General features: G+C 38.7%; 2 protein-coding genes across 5 annotated transcripts in view; both read left to right on the forward strand.

Annotated features, from left to right (window-relative positions):
- The window catches only part of LOC146972364 (F-actin-uncapping protein LRRC16A-like), a 65,804-nt gene extending 59,213 nt beyond the window's left edge, over nt 1-6,591 (forward strand). For 2 of the 4 annotated variants that reach the window (XM_085802496.1, XM_085802498.1), the window contains exons 36-38: nt 645-905; nt 1,171-1,311; nt 3,439-6,591. In XM_085802496.1, coding sequence (XP_085658622.1) covers nt 645-905; nt 1,171-1,311; nt 3,439-3,611 — 575 coding nt within the window. In that variant the 3' untranslated portion in view covers nt 3,612-6,591. The remainder of the gene's footprint in view (nt 1-644; nt 906-1,170; nt 1,312-3,438) is intronic. The other 2 variants (XM_085802497.1, XM_085802499.1) reach the window with 1 other exon arrangement.
- A 192-nt stretch (nt 6,592-6,783) lies between these two features.
- Nucleotides 6,784-17,240, forward strand: LOC146972365 (secretagogin-like). Its single transcript, XM_085802500.1, has 11 exons — nt 6,784-6,981; nt 7,328-7,398; nt 10,072-10,164; nt 13,006-13,095; nt 13,727-13,783; nt 14,156-14,233; nt 14,577-14,632; nt 15,077-15,122; nt 15,283-15,342; nt 16,096-16,164; nt 16,632-17,240. The coding sequence occupies exons 1-11, from the start codon at nt 6,912-6,914 to the stop codon at nt 16,758-16,760; spliced, it is 819 nt and encodes a 272-aa protein (XP_085658626.1). The 5' UTR covers nt 6,784-6,911; the 3' UTR covers nt 16,761-17,240.
- The last annotated feature ends 7,036 nt before the right edge of the window (nt 17,241-24,276 follow it).

Raw genomic sequence — 24,276 nt, forward strand, 5'->3', positions numbered from 1 at the left:
ATGTGTGTCTGAAGGCAACAGCTTCATTTTTCTTGCAGCAGTGTCCACGCCTCTTCTCTTCCTAGAAACTTTTATGAATTAATTGCAGAGGCCATCTTGAGCCATTTATTATTGATTGTGTACTGTATATACAGGTGCATCTCAATAAATGCAGACGAACAAACAGGCTGTTTGCCTCCATGCCACGCTGAAATGATGCAGTGATTCAAGCAGAAGGAGCCCCAACCAAGTATTGCATATAAATGGACATACTTTCCAGAACATCAAAAATTCTGTATTAACAATCATTTTTTAAATTGGTCAGATGTAATATTCAAATGTAAGCCATAATCATTACAATTAAACAAATTAAAGACATGGAATATTTCAGTCTGTGTGTCATGGATCTACAGTATATCAGGTAATAGTTTCACTTTTTGAATTGAACTATTGAAATAAATGAACGTTTCCATGATATTCTAATTCATTGAGATGCACCATATATCGTTTTTAAAGTGGTCTTGAACCACTCTATTATGTAGGATCATGTGAGAACTCTGTGGTGGACAGTATGAAACCCCTGCTCCCGAAAAGAGTTAATGTTTTCTTCATACTATAATGAATAAATTACAGATTATTACATGATGACTTTTTCTGTGCTTCAGCAGCCAAGCCCACAACTCCAGAAAGCAGGTCTCCCAGTGGTTCTATCAATAAACCGGACACTGGTTCTACAGAAAAGGCCCAGACTCGTGGCGAGACCAAGCCTGAACTGGTGCCTCGTCTCAGAGCTACATCCTCCTCCAGTTCCCCAGGGGGAACAGTGAGTCCCAAACCACCGGTTCCACAGGGGGCTAAACCTGCTTTGGCTGCCCGACCCAGCATCCCACAGAAGCCCAGGACGACCAGCACCAGCAGGAGTATAGGTATTGATCAGTGCCTAAATCAAAATAGGTTGTCAAACTGAAACGATTTGGTGCCTGATTCAGTTTTTCTGTAGTGAATCTTTATTTGACATTTATCTGGGTACGGTGTGTATTAATTTCAACTGCTAGATTGCTGTTTTCTCTGCAATGTATGCTGATGTAGTACAATAGAGACTAATTTAACATGGCAACCTTATGCTACTCCATTGCATTACAATGAATAAAATGTTGGGATTGATGTTTTTCCTTGTTGTCTTTCTAATAGATGAGAGTCCAGATTCCCCAAGCAGTGGCAGTGTCTCCCCTAAAGTCACAGTTCTCCCTCCCACACTGAAGAGGGGGTTGTCGGAGAAAGACAAGGAGGGTCTGCAGTCAGGAGGCTCTGCCAACAAAACCACTCAGGAAGGTCGGTCACAAAAACCTCTCATTCAATGCAATTTAATTCAGTTCAATACAACTTTATTCATCCCAGAGGGCAATTCAGTTTGTAGCCACCCAATCCATGAACACATGAATTCCAGCCTGTTCCAGTTTCACAGCTCACAGATATGCACTAGTTACTGTATGCATCAAGTTGTACAGTATGTCAAGCCCCAGAGCATGTAATAATACATGATAATATTTGAAATTGTAGCAAACTACGGTAGTTGCCTTTTTCTAGCCGTCTCAATTTAAAACCTGTATTTAAGTCAGAACAGAATTGAATTCACTGTCAGGGTCTGACATCTGTGTTGACTTAACGTATAGCCTGATATTACTGCATCATTCCCAGCGAGGCTTACTGATGGCTGTCAACGTGTACAATATGACTGACATCACCGTTCAGGCAGTCCTATGAACCACATGTGCCTTCAGGCTACAGGTGCAGGTAAACATGCTCCAGACTAAAATCCGAATCCAAATATAAAGGTATCTGAAAGGGATTCACAGAATAAAGTATATTCTATCACAGCAGGCCAGATTGTTTGAGACGGTTTGCTATAACTAAAACTACTGCTCCACCTGGGCTGTGAAAACCTCCCATAATACAAGGGGAGAACAGCATTGACTAAGTAAGTTTTAAAAACTCATTACTTTACGAGGCAATAAATACAACATTTACAGAGTTTGTTGAAATGAGGACTTTGACTCCTACAATCAGACTGATAGATTCAGGTCACAACTCTCAGCTTCACTGCGTTTCATCTACTATCTGTTCTGTAACAGACAGCCTGGAAGTTTGGTGATATTTTTGTCTGTGTTTGCTCCTTTTTCCCTGATGTCTTTTTTCTTGTCTTCTATCTTCAGACTCAGTTTTTCTCTCTTCGCTTCATCTTTGTTTAGTGTGTGCTTTTGGTAAATCCCCCTGGTGCCTGGCAGAGGTACCACAGATCAGATGTCTTCCTCCCTGGAACATCTGATAATAGCGGCCTTTTTTCTGCTGTTTTTTGTTGTTGTTGTTGTTGCTATAATGTAATTAATTACTGTTATATAATCTTGTATATATTGATACAAAATAGATTAGAAAGGAAGAAGGAAACTTTCTATCTCATAGCCAATGTAATCTCACTGACACTGTGCCAGCGTCATTACAGGGAAAACAGGGAGCCATTAGGTGGCAGTATACAAGCACAGCAGGAGCATTTTCAAATGGCAAAGCAATTTTATTTGTATAGCCCATAGTTTGTCTCAAAGGGCTTTACATGGCATCATAACAACATCCTCTGCCCTTAGACCCTCACATCGACTGAGGAAAAACTCCATAGAAAACCATTCTAACAGGGAAAAATTGGAGAAACCTCAGGGTGAGCAACAGAGGAGGGATCCCTCACCCAGGACGGACAGACGTGCAATAGATGTTGTAAATGGCTGTATAAATGTTGAATATCATACAGTATATCTTACATGGTCAGTCTGCCCCAGCATGCACAGGGCACAGAACAGTGAGGTATTCTGGACAGACCTCAAGTCCATCACAGAAATAGAGACCTACTTCCTCTACTGCAATACAGCCTCCAAATGTTCTTACTGGATATCATTAGTAGTGTAGATGAAAAGTGAATCCCTACAGTGTTCAAAGCCTTTCAGTTTCATTCTGGCTGGATTTTTTTTTTGTGTGGTGCTGAAAATGTGAACATGCCCCTGTTCAGTTCTTCTGCAGTTTCAATCATACTGCCCTGTATATACACAGTATGTAGCATAATGAAGGAGTTCACTGTATGTGCATATTATTTAGTGCATGTAATTTAGTGAGGCTGCTCTGTGGAGCGTACTGTGACTTTCCTAAACCTGAGTAGGATTAAGGTGCTTTACATGTCTTCGATGTTCTGGTTCATATATTCCCACAGGCTGTGAGGCTGTGATTAGAAGATAAACCACCTGTAGCTCAATACTGAACAGCAACTACATGCATAAAAGGAAAAAATCTAAGCGTAGTTTCCATCTCCTCTTCACCTCATTTTCTTTGCCGTCCTACTGGCCTCTGTGTCCTTTGTAGTCAATCCTTCGCATTACCAACACTTGGCATTGAATCCTCTCTGTCTCTTATTTTCAGGGAGGATGGTGTCAGACTCTGTTCAGAGACCCAGCCCTCTCCGTACTAACTCGGAGGACCATGGCCCCTTCAAGTCCAAGGACCAATCTCCAAACCCAGACAAGGACAAGGCGGCGGGCAAGAAGTCATCAGACTCTGGGGAGGAGGCAGACAAAGACTTTATTTTAATATGAGCGAGACAAATTCACAAAAAAACCCTGTTGACAAGACTTTTAGAAAAGGCAAATATATCTGTTTTCATTTATGTTAGAGGTTGTACCTGCACTGTAGGTCCTGTCCGACCATTAAGTACACATAACGTTTGGTTTGAAGGCAGGTTATCTGCTGTAGAATCAGGTAACACACAGTTTCAACTTCAATTTAATTTGATGATCTATGATGAAAGTCATGCTAAATATTAACACTGTGGGGAATATCCTCGATAATCTTTTCAGTCATGTGATGTCTTCTAGTAAACCAAACTAAATCTCTTTAGAGCTTCCTTTTCACAAACACCCTTTTCTCTAGATACTACTCTCTGCTGTCAGGTCAAAGTTGATTGCGCTTTTTCAGCCAGTGAAACTGAGTTTAAGTTTGTAAACCACTAAAAACAAGAGAGATGTTGCTTTCAGGACTTTTTGTGCAAACAACAGCATGAGAGAGAGACTGTGAATCTACATGTGTACATTTAAAAGGACTCTTTAATTACTAATAAGACTTTCCACCATTATTTTGCAGTAGCGTGTCTCCCAGGGACCAAACACAGACTAACAATACCACTTCCGATGTACTGTACTTGAACTCAAGCATAAAACTAGACCAGGACCCACTGGCATTCTTTTCCTTCAATATATTTGTATGGATTTTTCTAGAGGTTATTCAGTAAGTGCAAGATCCTTTTCTCCGGACTGAATCCATTATGCAATTCATCTCTTTATTTCTTACAGGAAAATGCAGGTTCAGCTGAGAACATCAGCAAAATAAATCAGTAATACACATTTGATGTAGCTTGTCAGACAGTACTAAGGACTAAATGGACTCTTCACCGAAGGACTGAAAGATCAAACACCAACAACTGGACCCAAGTTTGACTAATGTTGGAACAAATCAAAGTGGCCATATGATGTGTTTGTGCTTTGCTAGGACTGTGGAATACAAACATCCCTGAGAACCAATCAATAAGGCTTCAGCACTGTTAACAAACACTAAACACTGTGGAAGGAACATGTTTGTCTTATTTTTACATTTAGTTGCGAAGGTCTTTTTTTTTTAACTCATGAGACATTGATGGAATGCGCTGTTGGTCTGTTGAAAACGACTACCGTAATTTCCTTTTTAAAGGCAAAGAAAATCTGCTCCATGATACCATGGGAGATGCGATCTTGTGTTTCTCATATCAGTAGGTCTTTTGAGTCCAATTTTGACATTGATCTCCTCAGTTTGTTATTTGAGTAAAAGCACAGCACTGAGAGAACCCCAGCCTACTAATCTTCTTCCACTAGAGATGTTTTCCTGCAGGACGTTCTGCTCCCTTTTACTTTGTTCCATGCAAAACAAGCAATTGCCTCAGTTAATTCGGTATACAGTGCCTGGAGTGACAGTGAACTGGAGGTAGCTGTGCTTTGACCACATGGACCTCTGGGCTATTCTGTATATAGCAATTTAAGGACCTGAATGCTTCACTACAATAACAACACAGGTCACGGGAGGATTCCTCTTTTTTTTTCTCTTTTCAGCAGTTAATGCCCTTTTCACACTGCTGCAGAGTCTGCCAACAGGTTCTGAAATTGATCCTGGTACAGTAATTAATAACTTATTGTACATTCTGTATCTTTTTTTGTTTGTTAATTTACACAGAGATGGGGAATTTCACTTACGATGCATAGCTCATTTGGAGCAGCAGATGTGCTCTACACATCGGCCAATGAAAGTTTAAAACTTAGGTATATTGATAGTGTCCAATGCTCTACTTACAGTAGGACAGGTATAAAAACCTACTGAAAGCAACAGACTTCTCATGCATAACCAGTGTGAAAGGGGCACAAACTGTTATTCATTGTACTGTACAAGAGTCAAATTCAAGTCAGGGGCCAAAGGTCTTACCGGTGCACCTTTTCTTATGGTGTCTATCAATGTCTTTTTGTAGAATTAAATTTAGGTTCTTAGCTTCTTAATCACTAACGATGGCTTGGAAATAACACTGTTCCTGCTGTATATAGTCAGTCCGTACTTGTTGTCAATGACTGCTTTGATTTTCAAATCAAACATCACTTTTATTTTGGGAGTGGTTCAAGGGCACTGAAAAAAAACAATACTTTGCAATATGTTCAAAGCAAACACATGTGGCTGTGTGGTGTTTTCTGTTTGCATTTGCAACCCTTTTCCTGACGCAAGGGACTTATCTAGACACTCCTCTACCATCTTTGCTTTCTGTGTAGGAAGCAGCTGGCTGTGTTTCTGTCAAGTTGTGCGAAAGATGGTTTCCTGTTCAATTCTGAAAAATGAGCATCCACTTCTTTTGTTGGTGCATGGAGTGGAGTATGTGAAAATATCCAGTAGCATTGAGTCAAGGCTCCCGAGTCTACACGTGTGTGTGACTGCATGATGTGGCTGTGAGTTGTACTGTATGTATATATGTGCTTTCATACATGTAGGTGTATGCGTGTGTGTATATATATGTATGTGTAATATATGCACATGTAATATACACAATGTGGTATATTCACACGCCTAAGTGACCACAGCAAATCCTATATTGTTTTGGTACTGAGTACACTACTATACTAGGGGTTTGTTCATTTGTAACTTATTTGGAATAATAATAAAAAAAAACAGTGGCCGATGATCTGTTGACCCTTTTGTTGTTTTTCCTCTCACCTGTACATTGTGTTCAAAAATGTAGAAATTAATTCTTTGTATGTATTAATTAGTTTTTGCATATACTCAATTTAATGTTACTTTCTCCATGATTCAGGGAAAACAGTGACTGTTTTTTCTTGAAATGAGGAGGAAAAATAGCATAAATGCTAATGACATATGTGCTCATTTTATCTGTCTTCACACATCTTTTGTTCCATTTTGTCATGGACTAGTATGTTTCACTGAGTCATTCTGCTGGTGTTGGACATTTCTCATGAAAATATTAATAATGATTAAAATAATTTTACAATCTTTTATTGCATTGTATCTTTTTTTTTGCAACATTAATGGCTTATGTTGATCTATTTTGTAGTGTAACAGTATAACCAGCAGGTGGCAAATAGTGTACAAGCCCTCATTGTACCTTCTCTCTCTCTCTCTCTCTCTCTCTCTCTCTCTCTCTCTCTCTCTCTCTCTCTCTCTCTCTCCCTCATATACAGAGGAGGTGTGGTTTTAACTTAGTCAGAAAGAACATATGTCAACCAAGCAGGGTGGTGAACAGTGCAACAACACAGTTTGTCACTCCAGTCTGCATTGTTTTTACGTGTAAAAGTTGACAGCTTACTCTTACTAAAATGGACACTGCATTTGATGACCTGGACGCAGCTGGTTTCCTGGAAATCTGGCAACACTTTGATGCAGATGGTAAGAACAATTTAGGACATGTTCAAATTTTGTTCTCCATTAGTACTGTATAATGTATTTTATTGGCATTGTCACTAGACCTTAAGGAGAAAAAGATCATTTTTGACGTTTGGTTATAACCACCAATCTAAGCTGTCAGTATGTTAAGTATTCTTATTACAAAAAGAACATTTGAAAATGACAGTGTTGACTGTCAGTGTCTGGAGATAGTAAAGTCCAGTGTGATTCATTTATTTTAGTCACCTCATCTTGAAAGGTTTTTATTCAGTATCAGAGTTTTGAAGAAAATGCCAACTTGTATTCCTGGATTTACTTGCACGACCTGTTTGTTTGTCTGTTTTGACAGATAATGGTTACATTGAGGGCAAGGAGCTTGATGACTTTTTCCGCCACATGATGGCAAAACTGGGTCCACAGGTAAGTCCACTTTGTTTGGATCAATTCATCTAAATGTAGTGGGGAAAACAGTTTAATACAGAGCAATGCAGTGCATGTCAGGCACAAAACCACTAACACATCATTTCCATCTGATTATGGCAAAAGCAAGTGCCACTTCATCTTCGTATTTGGCACCCACAGTTACACAAGAGGAAGTAATATGAATGCACATTTTCAAAATAAAAGTCTAGTAAAAGTATTTTTCACAGTTTCAAATGGTTTGAGCTCAGATGGACATTACATGTTTGATTTGAGTAGATTCACATCAATATACAGTAGAACCAGTGTGTTTATAAATAAAATGAAGTTTTCACAAATCAGGAAGTGCTGAGGGAAGACTGAAAGCAGAGAGACCCCGTACCACACAAGAGCAGCAGGCAGCTGTAGTGAAGGCCTTTGAGGGATGATAAAAAAAAAAAAAAGGCTCTGCAAAGGGTCTGGGTTGTACATATTGTTGTTGAATGCAAAGGGCTGTCCATGAAATATCAAAATAAGAGTGACTGTCTAGTTATGGCCCAGAGTTTTGTACATGGTTTTGTACATGGTACAATTATTTCTGTTCTGATGTAAATCATCCAGTCTGAGCTGTATTATCTTAGTTCGTATCTTCGTTAATTTTCTTCTATGCAGTATTGCATGTTATTGCACATTATACAAGCACAGGCAAGGTTTTTGAAATCTATCAAGAAAGGTGTATGTTCAGATGAGGGCGTTTTATCAAAACTCAAGTTTAAGTCAGTTTCAGGAAATCCAATTGCCTTTGGGCACAGACTTTGTAGCACTTACAGTCTCTGCTGTGTGGACAGCCGACTCTCCATGCAATTATCTAAATGGGTGTGGCGAATGTAAGGATGTTAGACACCATAATTAAAGAGCTCTGGTCCCTGTCAAAAGGAAAAGCCCTTGACTTGGTTACCAGTTGACCTCAGGCGAAAGGGTCGGTCTATGTGTCTATTTTGTGTGAATACATGTGCTAATGACCCATCTTGTTTACTTAGTAATGCTGAATGCTGTTCAGCTGATTGACTGAGCCCCTCACTGACTAGTTACAATGAAAAATGTGTGTACAGTACAACTATTTGTAAGTGTTTTATTGTGTTTTATTGTGTGTGTGTGTGTGTGTGTGCGTGTGTGTGTGTGTGTGTGTGTGTGTGTGTGTGTGTGTGTGTGTGTGTGTGTGTGTGTGTGTGTGTGTGTGTGTGTGTGTGTGTGTGTGTGTGTCTGTGTAGACTCCCTTGGATACTAATGGGGTTGCACTAAGACAAACAGACCACTGACCACATCTCACTTTGTCTCTCTGTTTGATCTGTCATTAATGATCACAGGATGAGTACTGTAGTGTATTTCTCTTGAGCTACAACAGTATAACACATCCCTCCTGTTATTTCCTGTTCAGTTAGTAAAGTGTTATGTGCCTTTTACTTTTGTGGTTTTAGTTTCTGTTTTGCATCATAATAATCAATTACCATAATGCACTCAATGCACTAATACATTTTACTGTCAGTGGTTGAAATGCAGTTAAATGATGAATTTTCATTTGATGCACATCAAGTTTTATCTATCACTAAAACACAAAGAATACATGAGTTCCTTATGCATTGGGGAAATGCTTTTTCAATTAATTTTGAACAAAACAGCGATTCAGCTCAGCATGTTACCATGTGCCTCAAAAACCTCTGCTCAGCAACAGTGGATTGTAGATGGCAGTTGCCAACATGGCAGTGAGGTGATGCTGAAGATAAACCATCTCTGTCTGTAATGAGCAAGCGCCTGGCACCTTGTAGTCTGCAGACTGTGTGCTCTGCACTCTATGTAACAATGATTCATGCAGCAACATCATGGAGCATGAGGTTTCTATAGTTACTGTGCAGGCATTGAGGGGTTTGCAAGGAGACACAAGAAGATTAGCTGCTAAATGTATTTTTTAAATAACTTGAATGACTAAATATACTCACACTTTAAATTACTTCAGTTTGTTGTCTGTGCTCTGGTGGAAACCCACGATTCTTAGCTCAGATAAGCATGCACTCAACTGATAGTCTTTGACTATCTTTGCAGTTGCATCGACTTTGGTCACAACAATCTGCTCGAGTTTGTTTTTCCATTTGATTAGAAGTGTTAAATATAACGAGAAAAATACTTCATCATTCATCATTATCTGCAACACGATGCTGTAGAATGAGGAAGTTACACAGCAGACATGCTGATGTTAGAGGTAGATAAATCCTGGGCTAATATGCTACACTATATACATGAAAACAACAGAATCATCACACTGTTTGCAGTATTTATTTTTCTGGAGGACAAGCCTTGGTTGCAAATTTTTCAGGATATGCACCATCATAGTTTCTGTTCTGCACATCCAAGAGACAGTAGGCCACTGCTACAACATGCTAGGAGACTGAGAAAGCAAAGGAAAATGGACGGTATAGGTCATAATAAGTATCCATGGTGACACTGCTTAAAATAACTGTGATTCAGCCAGTGGAGTATTTTCATTCAATAGCTTTTCCACTTGCGCACGTCATATACGTATAGCCCACTTTATTTTGTCCCAATAATATACTCTGTCACCATGTATCCAGTGGATTTGTAAGGCTAGTTTTGGGCAAGGAAATCATTACTCCATGCTGTGCTATTGTGCCTCTACAGGAGAAGGTGACTGAAGAGCGGGTTCAGAGACTGAAGCAGAGGTTCATGTCCGCCTATGATGTCACTGCTGACGGGAAATTACAGATTCAAGAGGTACAACACAACTGTGTCTAATTCCAGGGACCATTATTTCTTTCATACTAAGCTGGATGAAGTGAGAAACGTATTTCTTTTTTCTTTATTAAATATACAACGTGCAATTTTGTTAAAAAAGGAGCCAAACTCACGCACAACACCATTTCTCCGTGACTGTCTCCACATGCATCATATTCAAGAAGAACAGAAACTCATTTCCTGGTCATGTTAAGCCACTCTCCTCTAGTGAAGAGAGTCAGGAGGGCCACTCAAGCCTTTTTCAAAATGAAATATCTGAAAATAATAGCTAATCTAATGGAAACACCAAACGAGCCTAATGGTAGTTAGATTGTCAAGTATAGGACCTTCAAAAATCTAAGACAAAGTGCTCTTTATTGAAGAAAGTTGATTCTCAAATCACTTTTTGATTGGGTCAATAAATTTAATCAAATCAAACTTGAATGACAATTTAACAGACGGTGGCTGTTTCCCACTAAAGCCACACTTTGATCACATTGCTTTCTCAGCTACCACTCTGTGTAATTGATGCAACTCTGGACTCACAGCAGCACAGCAACACTGCTTCATCAGAGCAATAAAGTGCATTTTCTTTTCTTCACCCATTTATTAGACCAATCCCGTAATGCATTGCATCCACAAATTTGAAAACACTGGCTTTTACTCATAAAGCTGCACATAAATCAATACATGTATGCAATAAGTAATTTACTCAGGCTAATGCAGGGGTAGTGTGGTCAAAGCTGTCTACTGTAGCACTGTTTTAGCCTCAAATCCTGTCAACTTGCACCAACATGGCGTGGCACTTCTGGTAATTCAAGAGTTTCAACAAATATCAAGAAATACAAATTCAATCAATCAATACCACTCCTTTTGTTGTTCAGATTTAAGACTTGACTACTGCTAAGTAGGCTACACATTTAGATGGCATCACATCTTCCTGTAGCTGAGAGCAGAAACACTGAGCTCAAACTTGTGTTTAGTGTTGGTCAGTCACATATGGTTAATGTCCAATCCATTTAATAGGGAAAATATTGGCACTGAAACTGATCCAGCAAATCAGGTTGGTGCATCCCTACTGCAAAGCTACACTTAGCTTAATACTGCAGAAACTCCTGTTTGTATGATGAAGTACATCCACCACAAGCTATAGGTTACCATGAATATAAAGTTGAAGGCCTCCCTGCACCAGTTTGTTTCACTGTTTCTGTACTGACCGGATGTGTGATAAATACAGCTCTACACCAGTTTTATGCTATTTCCCAATACACTGCAGCTTCTGCTTCTTCTATATGATAAAAGAAGTCATGTAAAAGCCACAGCATCCTGTATTAATTTAATATATCAAAATACTGATCTGTGACTCACAGCGTCCGTCCACTTTCAGATAAGATTACAACCTAGTCACACTACATCACTCTTTGCACCGTACATTTAATGTACTCGAAGCATGTTTGGCCGTAATGATCAGAGGTGGGTCACGTACTAACAACACAGCAGTCCAGGATATGACAGGGAGTCAAGGACACGTCAGTGGGTGGATGCTTGAGAACAGTGTGCACTTTGTATAGAATACCTAATTTGTACTACAAAGGCTCTCAATTGCTTTTCTTATTGGGGATTAAATATTGTTGACTTTAGGAAGATGCAATTAGAGGATATTTAATAGTTAATTTTCACCATACTTTAATACAGTATAGGAAAAAAACATCAACGGGTGATTTGTTTATGGGTTAGCCTATCGATCCTTTGGCTAAGACAAGTAGCAATGGCATTTGCAACTTGTTCATGTAAGTTAGTTGATCAGCGTTTTATCTCTGAATGTCCAGCTCATCTGTACAGTAGTTGGCAGCACAGTTGGTGCATTGCGCTTATTTTATTCGCTGCACTTAAGCTTTGTGACCAAAATGACTGCAGTACCATCGTGTATTTTAATTAGAATGATGTTCGGCCGTTTAATCTGCTAATGGAGGGCTGATATTGTTAAAGGAGGACACTCAGGACAGACAAGAAGAGGTTGACATGAATTGGAAAACAGCCAGGAGGAGCCAGTGTAGGGATAGCTGATCCAAATGACAGGAAACCATAAATCCTCACTGGTACCAGCCATGCAAATAGTTTCATCTTGTAGAGGTTTTCAGATACAGTCCAGTATTTGTCCAGTCCAGTTACATTTCTTCAAGCTCTACTTATATTGGATAGGACAGTGGAGGTGTGACAGGAAACAGGGAGAGAGAATGAGGGGAACAGACGTCCCTGAGTCAAACCAGCAATCTCCTGCATAAGAACCAGAGGCCATATGAGACATCTCTAAACACTCGACACCAACCAGAGCACCCCAGCACAGACAATTTGAAATGAAATGGATACTTACTAAAGTATTGGATCTGAGCATTGATTTAATGAGGTTCACATCAATACAAAAGGATCTGTGTGGGAGACACAGCATAGAGAGTAGTAAAGAGGCAAATGAGAAACGCTTTCTTGGATGTAGGCGTGCATGTTTCCTTGTCTGCTATAAAGGAAACACTTCAAAACAGAGGGCCAAGGCTGTGACTTGGCATTTAAATGTAGTTTCTGTTATTTTAATTCAATATGAATGTGCTGAGGAGCCAGAGCCTCAGAGTCTGAAGAACAAATGTTGTCCAACTGTCTTAATACTACACAACTGACTCTTGATCTGATCAAGATGTCAAGATCGTTTGTATAATGGTTACTGTTACTGTTATTCTCTCTAAGAGAAAAATGGATTAAATTTACAGCAAGCTCTGTAGATGTAGTGCCTCACAGAACATCATCATCTCATTACCACTGACCTCTGCACTGTGTCCTGTTTTCCAGTTGGCCCATATGATCCTCCCGGAGGATGAGAACTTCCTGTTAGTTTTCCGCAGAGAAGCAACTCTGGACAACAGCGTTGACTTCATGAAGGTAAGGATCATAGTACAAGTCAATGACAGGTAAAACTAACAGAACCAAATTGCCTATACCTACAGTATATATACCCTGTGGTGTGATATTCATTGTTGTAAAAAAAAAACCAAAAAAAAAAAACCAGATGTTCCAGTTGTTGTGTTGCAACATATTTGTCAGTTTTTAATTGTTCTGCAATAAAAACAACAAAGCATAAATTGATTACACAAATTCAGTTGTTTTTGATTCTGGGCCTATATAATGGTCTAGATAGACTATTGCCAAGAAAATAATAGTGGCAGCTATGTGCAACACTTTCGAACATTTCCCTAATTGATAAAATCCAGATCAACCAGCAACAAGTCAACAGAGCGAAGAACAGAATACACCACTGACTTGAGGTGGCAAACCATACCAAAGTATGAGGAAGTATCCCAACAACCTTATGATTCACCCAGACTGCAGTTTCACTTTTAAATGTGAATTTGCTAAATTAACTGAATTATGTCTGCACTTTAACTGACTGTATAACTCACATGTAAAGTAATTTCACTATAAAATGATGCGTCCAGTGGCTACAATGATTTTGTGTCACATTACACTGAGTAATGGAACCATTTCCTGATTTGTTGTCTCTTGCCAACTGCAGATATGGAGGAAGTACGATCAGGATTGCAGTGGCTACATATCTGCTCAGGAGCTCAAGGTGAGGTTTGTCGGCATGGACAAAAAAGCACACCCCCTCACATCACACAACCTCTTACACATCCCCTTTCCTTTTCCAGGAACAGCCAGCATTTGTGGCACTGACAAAGAATGATTGCAACCTTTCACCACTATTTCATGTTGTGTTATAGGCTGGGATTGTTGTCCTTTTGCAGCTTCTGACAACAACAACACTTTCTGGTCCTTACATGTAGTTTGTGGTAGATTTGGAAGGTGTTTTTAAAAATGTTGTTAATTCTGAACCAACTCTTCTCAACACATAATCTGCACAACTGAAGTACCCTGTGTAATAATGTATCACCTACTGCATTTATCTGCTTTGATTATGAGATAACTGCAAACTGTTCCTTAGGCCTTCCTGAAAGACCTGTTCCAGCAACACCACAAGGAAGTGTCATCTGAGAAGCTGGAGGAGTACACCGACACAATGGTAGAAATGCAATGAATTTATTTCACTGTCAGAAACTACATCCCTAGAGATGTGTATGTTGCTGCAGCTGTCAAAAGCCAGCATGGCACAGCTTATAGATCTAATAAACTGTCTGCTCCAGTTACATCTATTATATGGAAACTCTTGGCCTCAGACACCACAGTCCTTCTAGTTTGTAGATTTCCATTTAGAGGAGGTTGATTCATGTTCAAAGACATATGAGTTAGCTGTGGAGTCACAGGTGGTTTGAGGAAAGTAGCAAGTATGTACACAGATGCACAGACAGATTCACAGTGGAATGAGTTATTTCGATGCTGTTTATTCCACTCTTCTTCTCTAACAGATGAAAATCTTTGACAAGAACAAGGATGGCCGACTGGATTTGAACGACCTTGCCAGGTATTTTTCAAAGAGCACGATGTAGAGCTTCTCTTAGACGTCTGTGCAATGTTAAAATGTCTGCAACCTATGAATTGGTACTGTATAACACAATGCAAATGTTGCCATGTATGTTTCTGTGCCTGTTTGAAAAATATTTGGACAGGAATAAAAGAGGTAATTTATCAAACTCAGCTAAATGCTAATCATGTCAAAAATGACTGTCTTTGGTTAACCACTTAGTTAGGTTAGCCGCATACTGAGTTTTAAATAGCAAAATCATCTCTGAGAGCTGACAGACAACAACTGCTGTAATTTACAACACTTATCAACTATTTGATGCTGCTTTCAGCCTTCACATTAATGTGAATGACAACATAGCTAAACCACCACTTTCAAGCTTTTCATTTCCTCTATCTTTACAGAATTGAGGTAGTGGTTTCACTTCATGTTTTTCTCAATTAGGATCTTGGCTCTTGAAGAGAATTTCCTGCTCCAATTCAAGATGGATGTAAGTGTATTGTTTATGTTATTCTTTAGTCAGATGTAAACACGATGATGAATCATGCTGGAACAGGTTAATAAATTATCATCTATGCCTATGGTTTTGTAAGTCTAATTTCTAACATTCCCTTTTTGATTTTGATCAACTGCTCTCTTGTGTTTCCTAGGCGTGCAGTAAAGACGAGAGGAAGAAAGACTTTGAGAAGATCTTTGACCATTATGATGTTGTAAGTACAGTACTGCACTGTGAGACAGATGAGGATTGCTATTTCATAATTTCATAATATCTAAGCTAATTACTGTTGTTGTTCCTGTTCCTGTATGAACATTTGAGAATGTGGAAAGTGAGTAGCTTGGTGTTGGGAACAAATATGATCAACCTGTTGCTATTTCCAGAGGAAGGGTTGCAATTGGCAAGTTTTCCTATCATACCCTTTCCAAATTAATTAAAACTCTCAAATTATCGTAATGTATGGCAGCGTGCATAAGAGGACTCAGAGCAGCGGCATGAATCCAATTAGCTCCTTTTCCTCTAATGTAACATAATAGAATTCAGCACCAATTATGTTGTCAAATCACCCTCTAGGTATGATGATCATTCATAGAGCCGTGATTGATAGAAGTTAGTCATTCATATCAACAAACCCTGATAATCTTTCCTTATTCTGTGCAATCAAGCTTAGCATACTGTCTGTTTGAGTGGATTTTATTTTGTCACTTTTCCCGACTGAGCACACAACACACTAAAAACCAGTTAATAATCAATAAGTAGGATGGATGTGGTAACAGCGAGGGCGTTTACTCTCTCCCAAATGCATGTTGGGATGTGTTTCAAGCCCAACCACGACCCTGAAGAATACGCCCAGGAGAGGAAAGCTAATGACTGACTGAATAATGTGAGTGGGATGTAAATTCCAGGAAGTAATTAGCTCTTGTTTTTTTTCTTTTCTTTCTCGTTTCTGTGTTTTTCTCTTCCTCAGAGTAAGACAGGAGCACTGGAGGGTCCTGAGGTGGACGGCTTTGTCAAAGACATGATGGGGCTGGTCAGGGTACGAGTTGAACCGTATTTTGTAATAATCATGTCATATGATGGTCAGATAGTGTTGTTCACCAAAAATGCTGTGTTCTACGTACTATATATTTCGATCAAGAGTTATACTGAATACTGTTTACTACTACTTTTGCTGTTTTACTTTTCCTAACAAGGTTTAGTTTTAGTTTTAGTTTCAAACCTCAATATATTTTGATACCTGACCACTACAATATTGATTGCAGTTTGCTGCTTAATTTTCTCCTACTCAGGAGCAGGAAAATAGACGGAAATTAAGCCCTAAGTTTTCTTTACCAGATATTAACTCATCTAAATCAAAACCCATCTCATCTTAACATGAAAGAGTTACAAGTATAATGTCATCGCAGTCAAAATGATGATTAAGTTCATTAAAAGATAAGCAGTATTTGACAAACACCATGTTTAAAGTTTAATGTCTTCCTGTCCCTCCTCTCTCCTCTGCAGCCCAATATGACGGGTCCTGAGCTGGACAAGCTGCGAGCTCTTCTACTGCGTCACTGTGACGTCAACAAGGATGGAAAGATCCAGAAAAATGAGCTATCCCTGTGTCTGGGAGTCAAGCTCAAGCTTTAGTTTGTGTTATTATCATGTATTATGTAACACACGCTACATATTTGTTTGTCTAGTCAGCAACAGTGGAATGATGTTTTCATGCAGATCACTCACAGGTTATTTAGGATCATTGTTCATAAATTGTTATTTGATCCTAAATATGATAAAAGTAACTGGATACTGGATACAATGACCTAAAGTTATGCATGTTTTAGTGTCAGAAAAAATCTGATGTGACTGTCGTGTTTTGCTAAAATGAATGTCTGGTGCTGTAACATTTGTCAGTCAGTAAACATGTCAGTGAAGCTTTTGGAAGCATAAAGTGTTTCTTCAGTGTATCATTAAGTTTTATTCTTTCAGTTTGGAGTTTGGAGTTGGAGTATGTTGAAAATTCATTCATTTGCCTTATTTATTCAGCAAGCTCTCTTTTTTCACTTGCATGTTATTTTTGAAATACTGTAATGGGCTGTTGAGAAAATAAAATGATGATAAAGTACTGTGTGTACGTTCAGCTTTTGCTATTCCTGCAGAAAATGAATTTGGGGAGGCAAAAAACAGAAAAATTATTGGACACCTATAAAATCTAGACAAAAAACTGTAAAACCAGGTCTGTTTCACTAAGTTTCACTTAGTCAATTCAATTTCAATTCAATTCAATTTATTTAGGATAGCCCCTTGAGATGCAGCATCTCGTTTTCGAGGGGGTCCCTACATACAAAAAATAACATAAAGACATACTACTACAAAGATACACAACAGACACAAAGCACACTGCTCTCCCACTTCAACAGCCCCCCAAACCCCACCCACCTTATCCCAGGCTCACAAGAAGTTGGATTACAAATACATACTGCATATGCACGCGTATACCTACATATAAATGTAACTGTAAATGTAGGTGTAAGTGCTCACATACACGTAAGCAAATACACAGAAGCAAATACACATAACAATACAACATCATACTCACAATGTCACAAGTCACATAGCCTACACACCAACACTCAGGTACAGGGGCAGTGTCCTCACTATACTATCTATCTATTTCTTGTTACTTATATTTATTTGATTAGTTATATAATGATTAATTAGTTAATGATTTCTCATCTACTGTACATATTGCATGTGTTGTCAAGCTGCCTCATTACACATCACTATGAATATGAGAGTAACTTGACTGCAGAGCATAAATTCTGCATGAATCATTTTGTTAATGAATCAATGATTGAAAACTAAAAGCTGAGTAATTTCCAAAATGCTGGTGAGACTTTGGCATCTTTTACAAAGCCTCTTCAAGCATCAGTGGTTCACTCATTGCCATCATGCTCTAAATGTCTGGAATGTAATGGGATTGTAATGACCATTATTATTAAATGACTATCACACACACAAAAAGTTTCAAAACACTGATGAGTCAATGGGAGAGAATGATAAAATGTAATATAGTTTTGTTGCCTGCACAGCCATGGATTCATCAAAAAGAAATTAAGGTTTATGTCTCCTAATGAAAAATAACAGTCTTGCAAATCCATGTAGTGGTCAGTTTAACCCTCAACATTTTAATTGATCAGTTTCATACCCACCAGATACACTGTAACACCAGCCACTGTGACCCCTCTTCTGTGAGATGCAACAAGCTGACAGGGCAAGTCTTTGTTTGCCAAGTAGGAGACAGAGTGAAAACCAACGTGGTTAAGTACATGGAAACCTCTCCAGCCACTAAAAAGGAGCTAATGGTGTGGACCTAAAAGCTTTACTCTGCCTCATTGCCCTTTGTGTCCTCATGAAGCCCCAGTGAGTGGTTTGATATTGCCCCTTTCTCTGTTTTGTAGATGTTCAATCAACAGATAAGCCATGACTATGATCATTAAAGAGGCAATGTCAGATTGTATGACAATATACAATAAATCGATACACTAACACTTGTGTGGGTGTTTGCATGTGTATACTTTGGCGTGCAGTACAAGGGCTTATGATTGTGTGTATTTGTGTGGACAGAGCAGCTGCTACACAGCTGCTGCAAAACAAACAGTTTCCCATTTAGGCTGAAAGCTTTCCTCTTCACTTTGCCACAAGTCTCACTGACGCTGGATGTGTAACAGACAATGTGGTGCAGTACCAGTGAATTTCACCGGAAAACTATAGCCGATCACTGAAAAAATATTGATCCACTCTAATGGATGCATAATACATGACATTTTTATTATTTCTATTATCTGAGTGAGAGCAGTTGAAGAGATGAGCTCCTGCCATTGAGCATAATAGGGTAAATGGATTTTCCAGTCTGTAGAGAAACAAGTTTTACTGTTTTATGACTTTTATATTTCCTGTTGAATGAAGCTCCATTTTAGATGAATGACAAACTGAACTCTGTTATTTTAATTTCCTTGTATCCTCTGATATTTCTTGATTGTGTGCCCACTAAAGAGATATCTAAGGCCACAAACAGGAAGCCTGGCCATTGAGGGTTTTTTAGCCCTGCTGTGGAGGCAAAACAAGCGTTTTCTAAAGCATCAGTAAAAAGACAGCTGAGCTTGATAATATATACATTTATTTACAAAAGCAGCTGTGTACACAGAGAAGCCATTTAATATCTGTGTGTATTTCCTCTTCAAATAATTTCCAGTGTACAAAATTGTTTCCATTTATCCCAGTAACACTGCCCCTGTTGAACTGTGAAGCAGCCCTGCTGCTAAACAGGTTATCAAGCTGTTAGGTGGGACTTAATTCTTAACTAATGACCCAGGTGGATGCATTTATTCAGTGATATGTTACACTGCTGTCACATTAACAAGTGCCTCACCTGGGGCTTTACTGCTCAACAGTTTGCTCTGCTGAAGATGTAGCAGGAATAAAATGCTAAAAAAGGGAAACTATGGAAGATCGTGAGATCAAGAATCAGATCCAAATGTATTACTACTGTATTTCATGCTAGTTTATTTTATCAGGTTACTCCCAAACATGACAGTATAATGCAAACAAAGAGACACTGAATACATCAATAATGAACCTGTTATTGGAGGTAATACCAATGCTACACCTGTTCATCTAATACTGGTGTGTTTGCTAGAGGCACTTTAATATCAGTGGTACATCTGTTGAACTAATAAGTGTGTGTGTGCGTGTCTGCAAGTGCATGGGTGTATGTGTGTGTGTGTGTGTGTGTGTGTGTGTGCAGGAGCAATAGAGCTTGAGTGCATGAGAAGGGAAGAGCAAAAACTCCTCCCTCTAATACAGTATCAATAAGGCTTATATTGCATAATACTGCCATCTAGTGGCGAGGGTGAAGTGTTGCAGCCATTGAAATAAAATTAAAATTAAAATGTTTACGTATAAAATGGATAAAAACAGACTTGATTTTGATGTTGTACTACCACAAATACAGTGGATTAGTTATCTTTTATCCCCAGAATACAGTACAGTACTTTCTTCCTTTCTCAGCATAGAGCACTGCTATATCCCTGATGTATAATTTAATGCAGCTGGATATGAAAAAAACAAGACATATTTTTTTGTCTAACCATCGGTGTTGGCCAGACTCAGAGAGTTGTACATGTTTTTAAGACTGTTTTGTATCAACAGAGACATTATTGCTCAACCTGAAAGAAAAAATATGACAATGTGACAGCAATTAAAGTTAACAGCCGTTCCAGGCATTAAGAAAGAGAGTCTGGCTTGCTGCATGAAGCTGGTGTGGGCTTCACTAAGAACAAAGAGTAGTTAAATAAAGTGTATAAAGGCCATGGCACCAGGCTCCTCATGGGGACAGACCACTGACCCCATTTTCTTGTTCATTCCTTTTCTCTCCCCCTCTGTTCTTTTCTTCTCTGCCGTCACAGCATGCTTACTGAGTAAACAACAAATAAGAAAGGTGCTGTAAATTGTAACTCTTTAAAATCTCACTCTGCCCTTCTTTAAGGTTACGTTTCTGTCCCTCTCCTAGGTGAAACCTAACGTTCCTGTTCCCATTCCCAAAATGCCAGTGCTAAATGCAGTTCAGGGGACCTATAAGCTGCTGAACTGTAAACATATGTATGAATCTGCCCGGTCACTAGTTACCATGGTTTCACCTCAGTACTTCGATGACCTTTAAAACCAAAGGTCGGTCAAAGGAAAAAAAATGTTTTGGCAAGATAACTCATATAGACAGACACCAAAGTGAGTCTGACAAGTGCTGAGAGGGTGAACTACCAATGATTTTCAAAAAAACTGTTCTGAATTCCCTTTACTTGTTTAGGATTATAATAGATCTGATCCGATGCATCTGTTGCTGGATTTAACTGGATTAACTGTCTAATCATTTTAATTGAATTTCAAAGTCTTTCAGATGGTTTGGGCAGGAAACCAAATTATCAGTGTTAATCAAAGCAAAATCCTGTGAAAAGAAATGTCCATTCTTCTTCAATAAAGAAGCAACAACTAAAGAGACAGAATAATGACTATGCAACAATGTTTTAGTACCGTCACTTCTTCTTTTTCAACAGTGTTTCTATGTCTGTAACAATCACAAAGTGTATGTTCATCACACAGCTATCTGAAACTGGAACAACATGTAAACTACAAAAAAAGGGTTATAAAGCGGTGTCGAGCAAATACTGCAAAACATATGTCCCTTGTGTTTTATAAAGTGTGACGCAAGTTCTACTCACTTTACGTCACATTCTTTAGAAAGTGAATTGTCACATGTGATTGACAAACACTGGAGATTTGCACTGTCCCTCACAAATCAGGCAACAGCAGTGGAAAAAGTGACAAAGCCAATTACCCAAACCATCTGGGTGATAAAATATATAATGACAACTGGGTCACAAGAAGTTTTCTGAAGCAATAACATTACCCAAAAAAACCTTACAATGTAAGAAATAAGCAGAAGATTACTCTAGAAATGTGTTGTACTGTATGTGACTCAGTCAGACAGACCTCTGCTCAAATTTGACCTTTTGTGTTTGTCTCCATGTGACATTTCCCCCAAGTAGCAGCCATGCAGTAGTAGAATGAGCAGAAGCAGGTGAAGGTCAATCTCTAATGCTGATTTTGTCTTCTCATACACACTGAGACTAAAAATTATATGCAGGGCTGACCAGCATGCATTATCATAAAAAAAACCTTGGGACTGCATTACTATGTGTATAAAACATATTGGCCCAAACTAATCTCAGAATTGTATCAGGCGTAAACTGACAAAACAGGGGACAAGACATTGACAGCCTAGTAAGATAAAATCCACCTAGATAGAACAAACTTTCATGGCTTTTTCTTAGTGAGATTTTTTTTAATATATCTATATATAAAGATATCCTAAATATGTTATTTCTATGGCAAGGCAAGGCAAGTTTATTTGTATAGCCCATTTTTACAAACAGTTTGTCTCAAAGGGCTTTACACAGCATCATAACAACATCCTCTGCCTTTAGACCTTTACATCAACTGAGGGAGAAACCTCAGGGTGAGCAACAGAGGAGGGATCCCTCACCCAGGATGGACAGACGTGCAATAGATGTTGTGTACAGAAAAGAAAACAGTTTGCAACATGGCATGTTACATTATTTTTTAGCCGACATAGACAGATATCCACATTCAGTGCGTGCAATATAAACCTATGACATCAAGTGATTAAGAAGCCTATGTCTTGTATATTTTTCTAATATTACTCAAGCAACTTATGAGCAAGTCTTGAAATTGTTCAATTATTCAATTAGTTTATCAGCAAATCAAATCTGCACAAAAGGTTTTTGACAACAACGCAATCCAATGCAATCCGGCAGTGATCCACAGTTACAAAGTGAAATGCAACACCTCTCCAACAGAGCCTCAAGCTTCTCCAGTAATTTCCACTTCCTGCCTCTTGTGCCTTGCACACAGGCTGCCAGCAGGTCTCTGTGTCTGCTCTGACAGAACATAAAGCCTGAGACATCCTCTCCTAATGCATGCTGCGATTTTTCCACACTACGTGTCTTATTAGTGAGAGCTACAGATTGCATCCATCCATTGCCACCCACCATAAGACACATCTGTCCCAGTGTCTCAGCTCAGGTACATTGGCGTACAGAAAATAAACCATGAGTGAGAGATTTGTGGTGGCCTCCCAGGCTGTTAAACCCACTGCCCCAACTGCCGCTTGGCGAGTACATTGAAATAGTGAAGAGCTCTCAGCTTAACATTTGAATCTGTGGAGGAAATAATGTAAACCAATGACATGTGCGTGGGGGAGATAAAAAGGAAAAGAGGTTAAAAGAGAGACAGGAATAGACCTGAGTTCAGAGAATAAAACAGAGTGACAAAGGCAGTAAATGACAGAGGACTAACAGTAACATTATAACATATACAAAACCACACATATATACACATACTGTACACACACCTCTTTCCAGCAGCTATATGTGGTCCTGGGCAAATAATCCAATCTGGGGGGGCACCAACCAGCCACTTTCTTCAGGACCTTTCAACTCTCCCTGAACTCAGCCCGAGCCTGGGATGAACTCCCAGTGAAATATAAACCGTCTCCAAACAATCCCAACATCAACATCTGCTGCACTTTGACTCACGGGTTGCATAGCTCATTAAATAGGCATTTCCATTTTGTGTCTAGCAACAAGGACAAATTAACAGTGATTAAAATTCCTCTGAAGATTTAGGAGATTTCTTGAGACAGTAGTGTACTGTGGAGTTGCATGAGAATGAAAGCCAATATTTAACAATCTAAAAAAAAATAATATTTGGACCAAAGGAAATGCTTTGTTAGCCATGTTGAACTATTCAAGTTATTTGAGTTTCCTTTGAAAGAACACTCATCAAACACGCTGCAGTCCCTGCTGCTTAAACTATTTGATTTACTTCACGTTCTTGAAGCACACACTTGAAAACACAACACAGAAACGTGTCAATGAATTTGAATTCCTTGTGATATGCCTAGATACATAATACAGGGCATGTTTCCTCTAAATTACCTCTGTGTTCAGTTTCATAATTTCTATGAAGCAATAAAGACATGTGATGTAGTACATAATTGCCAGAGACAAATAGCAATCGCTTCCTGTAATTACATCATTTACTAACAGTGAATTCATTGTTAAAAAGCCAGATTTTCTATTTACTTCATAATTGTTTGGATCCAGACTAGTCCCAGATTACTTTCATCATCTGTTGTTAGGTTCTAAACAGTCGAGTAATTGTTAACATCAACACAGTGTTAGGAATTAGATATATATACTGTATATGTGTGTATACAGTAGGTAAATATGAGGAAGAAGAGTATGAAAACAGAAAAAAAACACTTCATACAACACAGATAACTAAATTACTTTCAGATCAGAACAATGTGATTTACTTGATCTGTGTTCATTCCTTCCTGAACCGAAAACATGTCAGCAAACAAGGACTACATGAATGACTGTACTCAGAGTGCCAAATTCAACAGTGAATGTCTAAACTTTATAGTTCTCAGAAATTCTCAAAGGGACTTTGTCTAAACTAATGAATAATTAATTATACTGCATCAAACTCCTAAAGAAAATCACTAAAAGTGAATTTGGGATCT

This window comes from Trachurus japonicus, chromosome 16, assembly GCF_045865225.1.
Source record: "Trachurus japonicus isolate A0001 chromosome 16, Traja_1.0".
In the NCBI taxonomy this organism is placed as follows: domain Eukaryota; kingdom Metazoa; phylum Chordata; class Actinopteri; order Carangiformes; family Carangidae; genus Trachurus; species Trachurus japonicus.

Coding starts and splice junctions, on each gene's coding strand:
- LOC146972365 (XM_085802500.1), top strand. CDS start 6,912: ATGGACACTGCATTTGATGACCTGGACGCAGCTGGTTTCCTGGAAATC. Junction 6,982..7,327: donor GCAACACTTTGATGCAGATG/GTAAGAACAATT, acceptor CTGTTTTGACAG/ATAATGGTTACATTGAGGGC. Junction 14,633..15,076: donor GATTTGAACGACCTTGCCAG/GTATTTTTCAAA, acceptor TTTCTCAATTAG/GATCTTGGCTCTTGAAGAGA.